This window comes from Rhincodon typus, chromosome 3, assembly GCF_021869965.1.
Source record: "Rhincodon typus isolate 14 chromosome 3, sRhiTyp1.1, whole genome shotgun sequence".
Lineage (NCBI taxonomy): Eukaryota > Metazoa > Chordata > Chondrichthyes > Orectolobiformes > Rhincodontidae > Rhincodon > Rhincodon typus.
Window position 1 is genome coordinate 23649323 of NC_063334.1, and position 15159 is coordinate 23664481.

General features: G+C 36.2%; 1 protein-coding gene across 1 annotated transcript in view; it reads right to left on the reverse strand.

The window, feature by feature from the left end:
* Window positions 1-3332: 3332 nt before the first annotated feature.
* LOC109911240 (coiled-coil domain-containing protein 171) overlaps window positions 3333-15159 on the reverse strand; it is a 128018-nt gene continuing 116191 nt past the window's right edge. The window contains 1 exon segment of the mRNA XM_048620014.1: window positions 3333-6174. Coding sequence (XP_048475971.1) covers window positions 5923-6174 — 252 coding nt within the window. The 3' untranslated portion in view covers window positions 3333-5922.

The window sequence follows — 15159 nt, forward strand, 5'->3', positions numbered from 1 at the left end:
AGCCCTGCACCTTGTTGTCACAGATGCTAAAGTGACTGGTTTACGCATATTTTTGAACATGGGCATAATATTTGTAATTCTCCAGTCTTCTGGTACCATCCCTTATCTAAGATTTAAAGATTATACCCAGTAACTCTGCAATTTGCAACTTGGTTTCCTCAGATGCATCTCATCCAGTCCAAGTGACTGATTAACTTTAATAACAGACTATATTTATAGTATCTCGGCATCAAGGCTGCATTCACCCGTGTGGCATCAAACTTCCCGAGTAAATCTTGAATCAACGGGTTTAGGGGACAAAATCTCCACTGTTTGGAGTCATACCTGGCACATAGGAAGACGATTGTGGTTGCTGGAGGTCAGTCGTCTCAGCTCCAGGACATCGCTGCAGGACTTCATTAGAGTAGTGTCCTAGGCCCAACCACCTTCAGCTGTTTCATCAATGACTTTCCCTCCAGTATAAGGTCAGAAGTGAGGATGTTCATCGATGATTGCACAATGTTCAGCACCATTCACAAATCCTCAAATACTGAAGCAGTCCATGTTTCAAATTCAACAAGGTCTGGATAATATCCAGGCTTGGGCTTACAATTGACAAGTAACATTTGTGCCTCAAAAATGCCAGGCAATGACCATCTCTAATAAGAGACAATCTAATCCCTGCCCCTTGACATTCAATGATGTTGCCATCACAAATTCCCAGCTATCAACATCTTGGGGGTTATTGATGACTAGAAACTCAACTGGACTCACCACATAAATACAGTGGCTACATGAGCAGGAACACTGCAGTAAATAACTCACCTCCTGACTCCTCAAAGCCTGTCCATTAGCTACGAGGCATAAGCCAGAAGTGTGATGGAATACTCCCCACGTTCCTGGATGGGTGTAGTTCCAGCAACACTCAAGAAGCTTGACACTACCCAGGACAAAGCAACTGCTTCATTTGCACCACATTCACAAACATCCACCAACTCTAAGAAGCATCAGTGTACTATCTACAAGTTGCACTGCAGAAATTCACCAAACATACTCAAACAACACCTTCCAAACTGACAATCACTTTAAACTGGAAGGACAAGGGCAGCGATACATGGGAACACCACCACCTGCAAGCTCTGTACTCATGAAGACAGCCTCAACTGTGATCGTGTGTCCATGTTGCATTACTGTAACCCCACTATAGTGTTCTGTATCTGTAAAATCTTCCTTACTGTCCTGTTTTGACACCATCATTTTGATAACTTGTTATGATCTTTCTACCTTAATTAGTTTGTATAATTTTGGATTAATTGTTCCTTTGCTTAGACCCTTGGCATGGAACTCTTATACCTAGCATGTTATTCCAGCCACTTGGTTTGTCTCCAGCACTGCCTTATTTTTGATTTTTTGTAATTATCTCCCTGGCTCAATTAATTGGATTTTACGTCATCCCTCCACTTGCTTTTCAGCTATTGACAATTTACTCACACCATCTGACACTTTCGATCACCTGCAGAGATTTATTATTCAGTCTGTTGACACTCCACTCACACCATTTGTGTGATCTTTTGATCTCTGTGCCCATAAATTCTGTGCCTGTGTGCTTCTCTTCACTTCACCTGACAAAGGAGCAGCATACCGAAAGCTTGTGATTTCAAATAAATCTGTTGGACTATAACTTGGTGTCGTGTGACTTCTGACCTTGTCGTTCCTTAAGGGCATTTTGGGTTAACTGACAGCATGTGGACTGCCACAGTTCAAGAAGGAAGCTCACCACCACCTTCTCAAGAACAAACAGGGTCAGATAATAAATGCCAGCAAGTCAGCGATGCCCACGACCAACGAATGAACAATGAAAAATTTCCTTTTCATCAATTTTTGGCCCATCTAGGGTCTCATCTACCTCCTCTTTCATTATGACTTTTCTGCATGTTCTTTCATGGTCAAGGTAATAGTTATGAAAGGTTCAACTTCTTTTTCTGTCGTCTTTTTAAAGCCATTGCATCCAGCAGAATGACTAATCGCACATTTCAGACAGATGGAAATTGAGATGGAAGTGCTATGTTTACATTGGTTTTCTGCCAGATTAACAGCAGAATCTCAGGTTTTTGTTCTGCTGAAGGATCTAATAAGCAATTAACTAGTAGGGCAGGCAACTTTATGTAACACACAAAAAGAATAAATTTGGAGGATTAAAAGAGAGTACAAAGAGATGGTAGATAATCAAATATATAATAATCACTAAGGTTACTAATTTAAATTTCAAACAAATATGTTCCAAAATAATGCACTAATAAAACCATGGCTCGATCACCTTAACTCAATGTCATGACATGGCAAAATCTGAATACCTGACAATGAACTGAAATTTTCTACCTTTCCTATGTCCCACATTGAAAGATTTATACAGCATTTATAATGTTTATGTCAGCCTAATAATTATGCAAGGAAGGACACCTTAGCTAAAGTGTTGAGTTGTACCAGTACAGAAACTCTACTGACTGTGCAAAAGTTCAAGTACGGAGGCAGCAAGGACTGCAGATGTTGGAAGCCAGAGTTAATAGATGTGAAGCTGGAAAAGCACAGCAGGTCGGACAGCATCTGAGGAGCAGGAAAGTCAACATTTCAGGTGCAGAGGGAAAGGTCCTGTGACTCATGTAGCACCACCAGCAAAAGAGGGAGAGTAGTGATTTGCCTGCAGAAAACAGCTACAGCTCAGGAGTTCCTTTCACCATCACCTCAATCACTTGCCTATCCAGCCTTGGAAACATTTGTTGATAGGTTAAGATGTCTTTTAATACCCTGCTTTGTAGTGATCCACCCCACCCTATTGATTATCTTCATCCCTTTAAGTTTAATTTTCACATAATTTTCTCCTTCGAATTATTCTGAAATTTGACACGAATTGCTCCCACAGATTTCCTGCTGAGACTATGATTTTGATCGTGATTATGGTTTCAATCCAAAATAATGGGTTGAGTTGAGATGGTAAAGTGGTATTACCAATGTGTTCATTGTTAGTTAATCTGCTACCCTGTTGTTAGGAACTGCTGGTACTCAATGCGTAAAAATGACAATCATTCACAAATATCAGCACTGAAATGTAAAAATACCATGGTAGAGAATTTTGATTGTAGTCCAGACATATGATAAAATAATTCACAGCTTCAATAAAACATACGTAACATGAATTTTATATGGACAGCAACATGAATTTTTTAATAAATAAAACACTCAGCACATTTCAACCATTATTGATGATAGCGAGCAAAGTATATAATGACATATTTACACAGATAAAGAAAACCAACTAAACCAATCACTGAATGAAAAGAGAGGATAAATGCAAATTCTATAAATTAAATCAAAAGCAACTGGAGGGGATTTTTTTTAGATTTTAATACAATAATTAGAAATCCAGTAGATAAACAGGTTTCAAAATGATTATTTACTAGTCTATGATTTAGTTTGGAAAACAGGAAATACCATTTATTTTATTGTTAATTTCTACTTGCTAGACCTGGATATTGAACCAAAATGCAAACTTAAAGTAATACTGAATTGGCCCATTTGTTAATTCATAAGCCTCAACAGTGGTCTCTGGCTGGCCAGAAACAATTGGCCAATCATAGATCTGCATCTTCTGGTTCCTAAAAAAAATTAGTCAAGTTCTACTCCTCAGAGGATCTAATTGTGCAAAGGTACCTCTTTCTCCTTTGCTTTTCACAGGGTTGGAGTCAGAGGTAAGGATGGGACTGACATCCTGAGTCACACACTTGTCCTTCATCTGTGCCTCCTTTCAACCCAGATTAGGGCAAATGGAGTCCCCAACTTGGCTTTCTCCCTTGCTAGATATAGATAATCAGGGAGGTGGCATATTGAGGCCCTTAAAAGACTACTAATTGATCACTTTAGGAGACGAATTGCTGACGAGTTGAGAAAATCCCTAATGAACCATTTTGCCCAGGACTTAACTCATAAAGCGGACAAGTATCGTTCCAGGGTCAACTTGTGCAATTATTTCCCCTTGTTTTCATCTCCAGGGAGGGGAAAATTGTACATCATTTTACCTGTTTTACTGCACAGCCACTCTTTTGTTTGATGATCAAACATGTTTTAAACTACAAGAAAATATTTTGCATAAAACACTTCTCACAATATTTCAATAATTTAATAAGGAATATTGTATTGTATCAACGAGAAGACATTGATAAAAAAAAAATTGTTCCAAAAATCAAAAACCGATTTAATTTCATGGTGCTCTCAGTGACTGTGTATAAGAGCACAATATGACTCAACTGTTTAAATAAGTTTTCAAAAAAAATCTTACAAATTCTTCATAGAGGTCCAGACAAAGTAATGCTTGCAACCAAGGGGTTAAAGACATTAACCAATAACAGTAACCCATTACACAAGGGACTATATACTGATGACCAAATGAATATCACTTCATAAATTGCAAACACCTAAAGGCTTGTCAAAGATGTTGCCAGAACCTGCCTTGTGGTTAGCACTCAGCTCCTTCCTGCCTGACCTATTATTTGATATTTGACCAGTTGGTTGCAAGACACTTGCTCTTTCGAGCTGAAATGTCACAGGGGCTTCGTGTCAACTCCCTGACATCTTGGCCTGACATGAGCCTTTTACTTGTGTGTGTTACAAAGCAGAAAATGCAGGGCAAAAGCTACGGTTCCAATACGGTGCCTGTGTTTTTTTTTGATGGGGGTGGGGAAGACGGGTTGTGTGGAGTAGGGGTTAATTGACTATGAGATTTGAAAATTCTTGTTTCTATGTTTTTCTTCTTTATTTAATCTTCCAATATTTAGGTTTGCTCCCATTTCTGGTTTGATGCTTCAATATATTCCCTATCAGATGTGGTACGTGGATAGGTTGAAAATTAAGAGGTATACTCTATCACTTCAATAAAAATGAATGGCAATCTGTACATGCTTGTTATGAAACAAGGTGAACCCAGTGACATGGTTTTACTCTGTTATAACACTCCACATCTGGTACTGAAGTGTCTAAATTCAGAATCGGAGTTCTGCGGTGCCAGTCAGCATCTGGTGCATGACTCGGGGTCAGTGTGATTATCTTAACTGCAATGGTTCCAGGCTACTGAGCCAGTTTCTCTGTGTACAAAGGCCAAAGTAGCAATTACTTCAAAAAGTCTGCGAACATATTAAATGGATTAGTTGTAACAGTGACACTCATTCAGGAACTGACCTTGCACAGTACATAAACATGTCATCTCCATTCCTCTCTGTACAGTTGTTTCACCTTTCCTTATCAGACAATAACTGATAAAGGGATGAGATTGAGGGTCTGTAGGGACCAGATCCAACAGTTAACTCCGTACATTCAACTAGGCAATGCTATCATCATGTAGCTCGGTGAGAGGCAATCTGACCTTCTCACATTGACCAGGAGTGACATTATTGTGCTGAGAAAAACCAGTCACATCATTTCTGCTCTGCACAACCTGTTTAAAGTTTGCAACTAAATGCTTGTCTTCAGTTCAGTTGACAAGAGAGAAGAGGGGGCTCAGTGAACCATGGCAGGGCTGCCATGAAATGACAGGAATCATTGGTATACATTTCAAATAGCTTTAGTGATCCTATTAAAGTGCTGCATCCTACTTTGAAACAGACATGTATAAAAACCTTTGATAGATAGAGACTGAAATGGCTTATTGATTTCAAGCCTATGCAAAATTACTTAAAACGTGTCACTCTTTTGCATTTAAAATACAGCTATTCGATAATAAAATGAAAATTAAACATAAATAAGTAAGAGATGATCTGTTTAACCATACATAGAAGCTCAAAAAAGGTTTTCAATCAATTATTCTAACACATTAATACAAGGTTGCTTATAATTGCCCTCATTTCAAAAGAGGTGATGTTTACTTAATTCAGCCAACTGCAAAAAAAATAGACTTTACAATTGTAATCTAAATGTACTATGGAAACCATCATGTTCTGTTTTCAAGGATCCAGTAGAGTGACTAACACGGAGAGAGGATGAAGAGTAGGAAAGTGGTCTGTTTTTCCGTGGGGTGTCTCTCAGAAAACTGCATGAATTCTCCATTTCTGGCTGCAAGGGGGCAAATTCCTGGCTGTTCCTCTTCTCTTGTGATAAGACCATTTGAGAATGGCAGGTGTATGGTTGATCTAAATGGGTTCTGATGGACTGCATTAAGAAGAAAATGGGGGGCGTGGGGTGGGATGTGAGGATGGAGAGAAGGGCGGTGAAAGAAAAGGAAGGGGAAACACACAAAAGATTTAAACAAGTTGTATGAACTGTGCAGTTACGAATCTAGGTGCTTGCTTTCTTCTACGCAAATCTATTCTTCCCACTGCTATAAAAAAAGTAAATTAACCATTTTGTACAACATGGGGCCATTTACAAAAAAGATAGAAAATGCAAGCACAGAAAGTGACTAGAATGCTATATAAATTAAAACTTGCTACAGTAAACACTGATTTTCCAAAGCAAGAGCCCTAAATATCTGATCTCAAAATTCTCTCAATCCATATCCTTCTGCAATAATGGGAAAGAGATAAGAGGAATGTCTACCTGACTGATTTTCATCATAACAATGTTATGATCAAGTCTCAGATGATAACATACATTAGGTGTGAACTTCCTTACAACTCTCCCAACACACTAGCAAAACTGCAGTATAAAATGTGATTTTCTGCTGAAACTCCTGCAAAGTTTCACTGGCACAGCAGGAAAAGCATCAAGCAAATGTACTCCAGCTTTAGATTCCCCATTTAATTCACAAGTATTATTAAGTGTGCCTTTTAAACAACATTTTTGAATGGATTCCCAATATGGCTACCTAAACCAGATTTATTCTGATTTTGGCCAATGAATAAAGAAGCAGCATCTGCAACAGTTGAAAGGGGGAAAAAAAATTGAGTTTTAACCTGCCTTGAACCATTTCCAAATAGATTTAGAGCTCCTGTATGTGATAAATGAAACTTCCCCAACAGGAGACATCAAGGTAAAATGCTGGGAGGCATTACTCAGAGTTGAAGGGGAATGTTTCTCCATCTGTTGGCAGGAATTTTTCCAAGGAGTATAATTTCTACAAGCTTTGCAGGGAGGCATTCAGTACATGTTCTCTTTTCACAGAAAATTTGAGCTCAGATCACTCTATCCAGTCAGACTGCTGTCAGTGCAAATGAAAATATTTTAAATACAAGATTAATAAATAAAAAGGATTTTAATTATGCTGTTTTCAGTAACATCTCCTTACGTCTGTAAAATTATACCAAAACCTCTTTACAAAGTTTGTTTCTCCTTACCAAAAGAATTATCTCCATTCCATTTGTAAGAGTTCAATACTTATTAGATTACAAAAATATTCCCTGGTTCTTTTCCAAGTGGTACAATTTGGCCTCTACAGAAACAGTTACATTGGGCTCTGGAAAAATAAGTTCCAAGACTTTTCCCCAACTATGTAAAATGGAAGATGTTAAGCCGGACAAAGAAAGTACAAACATAAGAGTACAGTTTCAGATCTCCGCATATTCCTACACATACACTCAGTATACATTTCAACCATTCTGGCATACTTCTCTATTATGACAAGATCGATGAGCTTGAAGTTGACATTATTATGTGTACTGAAAATTTGCCAGATTTCATCTAGGGAATAAAATTTTCTATTAAATACAAGAGCAAATAATTCAAAAAACAAGTCACTTCTAAATATACCTGGTTTTCTTTAAGACTTGTTTCTCAACTTGATTTAAATGTTTTTAAATAATTCTGTTCTTTCTCCTTTATCACAGCACTGAAATCACTAAAGTTCCCTTTCCTTCATTGAACCAGCTTTTGAATTGCATTTTACTGTCAGAACATTCTTTTCACATCAAATAATAAGAAAGGAGAAATTGGACCATTCACCATCAATGAAAAGCAATCTCTGCATTAGTGAAAGGGGTTGATTGCATGCACATCTTAGCTGAAGATAACTTGTCAAATTTATTTTGATCTGATTTGTCTTTGAGACAGATTTGTGCAGGTAACATTCTGTTTAAGAAGACATTATTGCGTGCAGAAATGAAATGCATGTCTCGAACATTCGCAGTAGGCTACACAAGGAATCTCCAACATGTATTACAAGTCAGACTTATCTATTCACTTCACCATGATGAATCCACACAGATGTTTAAGTCTAAATCATCTGACGATTCAACTCAGTAGAATTCTTCATAATCATATGTGCAATGTGATCCTTTCTGCCCCTCTGGGATTGTGACATGGTAAGTGGAGAGGCCGCAACAATTTCTACAGACAGTACTGTCTATGTTTGTTGGCAGTAATTATTCAGATCAGGAATCCTTCTTTCCACAAGCATTTCCATTGTCAGACACAACAATGTTTCTGAATGCCAGTTAACAATTCCCATCATGTCAAAGTGAGCAATAGATGATTGAGATTTCACTTTAAACTTTTTCAGCTACTAATTGTTAAACCAGATTCTTCATGAGGAACAAGGTCGAAAACAATGTTAAACTCCTTTGCACGGTTCACACAATGCCAGAATCTATGGTTTTGTCTCCATGGTTCTAACATTTTCACCACATTTTGTGTTCCAAGTTAAAATGAAGCTGTGCGAACCACAACTTGCAAATTTCAAATAAAATTAAAAGGTAATTGATGTAATCTACCGTGAAATGGTAAACATTCACACAAGAATTAAAGTTCTAAAATCTTAAAACTGTTTTTACTTTGTTTCTATAATTAATGACATACTTTTAAACATTTCTATTGTCTGCTCGTTCTGTACCTGTTTTCTCTTTTTCCCACTAGAATAGGTGTGAAAACAGTTTATCTCTGTATAATTCTTTAATCTGGATTGGACAGCTCTGACCATGGCTTTAAAACCAAGGAATACAGATTTTCCATCACAGAATAATAAAAAATCGCATGATGTGAATTACTAAACGAGTATAAAAAGTGTTACATATTTTAAAATTTTATTCTGCAGTCATCTGTAAATTGCAATATTTAAGCTATATGAATTTGAGATTAGTCTTTTTACAGGATTTCAGATGATTTTTACCATAAATTATGTTATCTGACTAACCACGACATCAACTTGTGATACATTACAGCAAGAAATGATGTTACCTCTATTGAGACTAATTGGAGAATTACATCGTTAAGCAACATTCTCATACCAACTGATTCTTGTTGCTGCTTGATATACCTCTTGCAATAACATAAAAGCAAACAAACTTTTAAAACAAAAAGTAAAGTATGGCTGAGCTTTGTCACAGGATCAACAGTAATTATTTTTACTAGTTGATTATAAAAATTGGTCTATCAAAATCCAACATAAATATGTTGTGTTTCTCTAGTACTAATTTTTGTAACTCTGATCATCCATTCAACACCAAAAACCTGGTCATTCCAGAAATTCATGAAGTCTCTTACAAATTTCTTTCCCATGAACACCTTTTTAAGAAATATTTAAATTATTTTGGTATTTAGGTGAGATTACAGTAAAAATACAAGATATAAAACTTTAAAGCAGAAATTTATTCAAAACTCGTGATCTAATTCAGTAATTATTGGAAAAATGCTGCACTTTATTTCTTGTTGTTGAAACAAAACTCATTATGAATTAAAAAAAAGTTATCATACAATAAGATTTGTTTATTTGTTAAGTAACCAAAATGAATGTGCTATTGAATACTTTGCAACAAGGCATATTATGAAGCATCCCCAGGTCAGGTATGACAAATAATACAGATTATCCTAAATGGAATCTAAATCATGGTCTTAAACAAAAATATTCATTAGACACACCACTCCAAATTATCTATTTGCAAATTATCAAGTAGAAATATTGAACTGGGAGCACATTTAATAGTATATTTGTGCTAAAGGCACAAGTTATTTAGGAATAGATAGTGAAATTCCCATCAGAGGCCTTAGTAGCCATTATGAGATTTTGGGCAAAATTTGCTCTTGACATTGGAGTGGAAATTGATGATAGCCATTTCATATTGCACCCAGATTTCTTTTCCATTGGCAAATAATGGAATGTTAATTTTCCATTGCCCATGGTAATCCTACTATCAAAGACCAAATCCACCCATCTGGTTGAAGTAGAATTGTTTGCAAACAATTCTGGTGCTGGCAGATGAGAGGAAAGTCTCTTTTATAGTGGTCCCAAAACAGGAAAGGCTATATAATTGGACAAGTAGTTTACTTCTCAACTGACAAAAAGAAATGTTTAAAATTCATTAGATTTGGCTGTACTAATGCAAGTATATATCAATGACAGTGAACCCAATAATTTGGCAAATTGAAATGAAAGGTCTTTTTTTTAAACAAAATCACATTTAGGGAAGGGCATTCTTTGTACTGTAGTAAGCTGCAGTGCAGTTTAGATCTTAGTATTGCTTTGTAAAACAGAAATTCCCTTTACATTATTAGCCTTGGTGAAATACTGACTTAGCATGTTACTACTTGGGTCATTAAAATGTTATTAGATTTGTAAATCTTTTCAAAAGTCTTCTTCATGTAGATTTTTAATATTATGCTATTTTATGGCTTGTAGCTATCTGTAATTCACTGAACTACAAAATTCAAACTTTTTTTTTAAATGCTCCATGGCTTATTATTTTAAGTGCTGTATAATGAGTTGAAACAAATTTCCTGTATTTTAAAATGTAAATTAACAAAAGAGGATTGCATTTTTAAACTTAATTTTCCAATTTAATGGAATCAACTAATATCCTATTTGATATTATAAATCTCTGTCTACAAATTTGCATTTCATCCAGCATAATTTTTTTAATTTAATGGTGAATTTTGTAAAATTAGAATTATTAGTCAAATATTTAATTTAAAGGAATGGTTGAATATAACTATTTATCTTGCATAGTGGATCATTGGGCTGTTTCAAGTAGAGAAAATACTTCCCAGTTTGTTCCGTTTTAACATTAAATTATGCACATTTTTTTTCACTGAAAAGATTTAGTTACTGGTTTGGTGCTGTAAGAAAGTAATTTACTTCTAGAAGTTTACATCATCAGGTACTGCTACTTCTAGTGTAAATAGTTGAGTAGGTAACATATTTTATTCATCATATAAACCCAGAACGTGTTAAGTACATTTATTTGTATCGTCTGACTAAATTATCTTGGTATGTAACAATATAGTTTAAAATTCTCCTTTCCATCAACCTGCCTATTTAAAATTTCATTGTACATTTTGCATAAGCAAAATGTAAGTAATAATACCAATGAAAATAGCTATATAAACCAAAGTGCCAACTAATCAGGTCTTTTTTTCACTAATTCTAAAGGCAAAACTGTACAAATAAATAATTTTGTAGGTGTTTCACTACATTGTATTATGGTTGACAGGTACTATAATATATACAAAGACAATGTCAAGAATTTATTAATAGATTATACCGTTTAAGAATCAATAGCTGATTTCCAAGTTTCAAAATGTAACAAGTGGAGAAATTATTTATTTTTCACACAGATCCCTATTCATATTCTACTGAATGTCATATGATCTCATTCCACTGATATAAGGAACATTGAAATGCTTTGTCCAATCATTTGAATGCTGGAACTTTAAAGAACAGAAGTAAGAGTAACAATAGTTGACATATACAGTGTGAAAGCTGAGGTGTCTGCATGCAATAAGGCTAGATTCTGACACTAAACCACATTTCAGCTCTCTAACAGTGCTGTAGTCCATATGAACTTTGTGACAGGCCTCTGTCTCCTCAGACACACTTGACTGGCTCTCACTGACATTCAACTGTCAGCTAGCAACCCTTTACCATGCCCCTAACATGCTCTACAGCTTCACCCAATTAACTCGCTTTCACATGACATTGCAGCAAAGAGCTTCATAATAGATGGTCAAGGTGCAAGGCGCTCATCTGGCCTCTGACTGTTCACGCAAAGCAAGAAGTTTAACTACCTTACTTCTGCTTGTTCATGGTGAATAGAAAAGTATGGGACCTATACAAATCACTTTCTTTTCATTTTCAAAAAGTCTTATCTAATACAGAATGACACTAAAATGTAAATGTGTCAAATAAATCACATTGTAATCAAACATAGGCAAACATAGTAAATTTTGGGTAAAATAAAAATCTTAAGTGTTTTTAGATTATAATTCATGTCTTCAATAAACTCAAGGGATTGATCACCTTAACACAGTTATTAAGTGGACTGTTAATTCATAAGCAGTTAAACCAACTTCTAATTAGGACTCTGATTAAAAATTCACCTTCAGACTTGCAAAATACCACTGACTGAATCCAGTGGGATGTAAAAGTTCATGGAGTTTATGAACATTCCATGGCAAAAGCTTAACTGCATCGGTAAAGCTAAACATCATTACAACATCTGAAGATCAACTGCATAATGAAGATAAAATCTGATCAAACACTGATTTGATCTGGCACTTTGAAGCAAAATTCTTAGATTAGAAATTTGAAGCATTGGACAATCTTAAAAAAAATCTATTTACAATTTCGGGAAGGACCATAGCTTGTAGCATTTCTTTCCTTTTTCTCAAGATGTTCTTCCATTTTGACCTGAAGATATTGCGAGACACTGGAGTATGGGCTATGAACACGAGCAATCCCACCAAAGTACCCATTGTTCTTGGATGACTCTTGACAGCAAATATCATGCATCTATTTGACTGAATCAAGCATCGTACTGAAATCTGGTCTCGTTAGATTAGTTCACTTTACACACATTGTCATTGAGCATGGAAACAGATCCTTCAAGCCAACCAGTCTACGCCAACCATGTTGCCAAACTAAACTAGTCCCACCTACCTGCACTTGGCCCATATATCCCTCCAAACCCTTCCTATTCATAAACTTATCCAAATGTCTTTTAAATGCTGTAACTGTACCTGCATCCTCTGGCAGTTCATTCCACACACAAACCACTCCATGTGTAAAAAAGTTGCCCCTCACTTCCTTTTGAAATCCTTTTCCTCTCATCTTAAAAATATGCCATCTAGTTTTGAACTACCCCACCCTGTGGGAAAAGACCATTGTCATTCACCTTATCTATGTCCCTCATGATTTTATAAACCTCATTAAGGACACCTCCTCTAACCTCCTACGCTCCAGTAAAAAAAGTCCCAGTCTTTCCAATCTATTTTTATATCTCAAACCCTCCATTCCAAAAAACATTCTGGTAAATCTTTTCTGAATCCTCTCCAGTTTAATAATTCCTTCCTATAACAGAACAAACAGAGCAGCACACAATACTCTAGAAGAGGTCTTAGAAGAGGCCTCACCAGTGTCCTGTACAACCTCAACATGACATCCCAACTCCTTTACTCAAAGGTCTGAGCTATGAAAGCAAGCATGCTAAACACCTTCTATATCATCCTTTCTAGCTGTGATTCAAACTTCAAAGAATTATGTACCTGAACCCTTAGGTCTCTCTGTTCCACAACACTACCCAGGGCCCTGGCATTAATTGTATAAGTTCTGTCTTTGTTTGTATCACCAAAATGCAATCCTCACATTTATCCAAATTAAACTTCATCTGTTACTCCTCATCTCATTGACCCAAGTGAAAAAGATATCTTTGTAATATGAGATAACCTTCTTCACTGTCCACTATACCACTGATTTTAGTGTCATCTGCAAACTTACTAACCATGCCTCCTATACTCTCACTCAAATCATTTATATAAACGACAAACAAAAGTGGACCCAGCACTGATCCACGTGGAACACTGCTGGTCACAGGCCTCCAGTCCAAAAACAACCTTTCACTATGACCCTCTGACCCCTACCATAAAGCTAATTTTGTATCCAATTGGCAAGCTCACCCCGAATCCCATGTGATCTAATGTTATGAATTAGTCTATTATGTTGAACCTTGTCAAAGGCTTTACTAAGGTCCAAGGAAACAATGTCTACTGTTCTTTCCAGTAATGGCCGTTGGATAGCAGTCAGGAATAGAAACTTTCCTTAGTCCAGGCTAGGCAATACAGGAATTACTTGCCCTGCCCTATCATGAAGTAGTTCAGGTTAACCAATTCACTCTAGACCAGTGTCCAACTTTGGAAGTTCCATCTGTAGGACTCTGTTTCATACAATGTAAGATACATACAATGTATGATACATACAATGTCTTCAAATAGAATCTTAGGGAATTTTCTTTGTTTGAGGCACTAATATATGTAAAAGAACATATGTCACAACATGCTTGATCTCTTAGTAACTAATCCCCTTTAAGATTTTTGGAATAGTCAAGCTATCACTAACAGACTCAAATACAGTTTGAAAGAGCTGGGCTGTGAAATTACAGTTCATCTCATTTGGAGAGGTAACTCTCTAGATATAACATTTATAATGTAATTTGTACTTTTAGTGAATTTTCATCCTGATTAAGGGAGGAATTTTAATGGCAGCAAAAGGATCATTTTTCCATTCTGGGTGCTATTGTCAGTATTAAGCATTCCTAGGCCTGATACTTGAAGTTTAGATGAAGCTCAAAACTGTTCCTGGCAACGTGACTTAAAATCAAACTCAACTCAGAAATTCCCATTTTTAAATGGTGGTGCTGTTTCAAGGTTAGCTCATAGCAATCAAAATGCTGTGGATTCAAGAAGCTTAAATCAACATTGTTTTCACAGCTGTAATTAAGTCACCTAATCAGAAGCACATTTGACAGAACAGGTCTTGGAAATCACACACTACAATTACTTGTTGTCCAGACAGCTGATAGTCATACAAGTGGAATAGTGCAGGTAAATGTAAATGAGGTTAGGAAAACAGTTGAAATTAAACAGTTCTCCTTTCCCATTTATTAATATTAAAGTGACAAGAACCAGCATTCTCATTTCCTGCCCTTTTGCTGAGTCACCATTTCCCCAGTGACAGCTTTATGCAGGGAGGTGGGGATGGGCCAAAGTCAATAGATGAGCTGGCTATATGTGTGTTCCAGTTGTAAATTGTGCAAGTGACGAGTGAAAAAAACTAACACAGGATGTAGACGATGCCCAGAAATGTTATTTAAAATAAAGCTTCTTTTTTTCTTTCTTTTGGTAAATACATCATGTTTAAAATAATAAACTACAACTGAACTCTTTGCAACTAGAAACAATCCTTATTTTCTAAAAGCTTAAGCTGCTTACAACGCG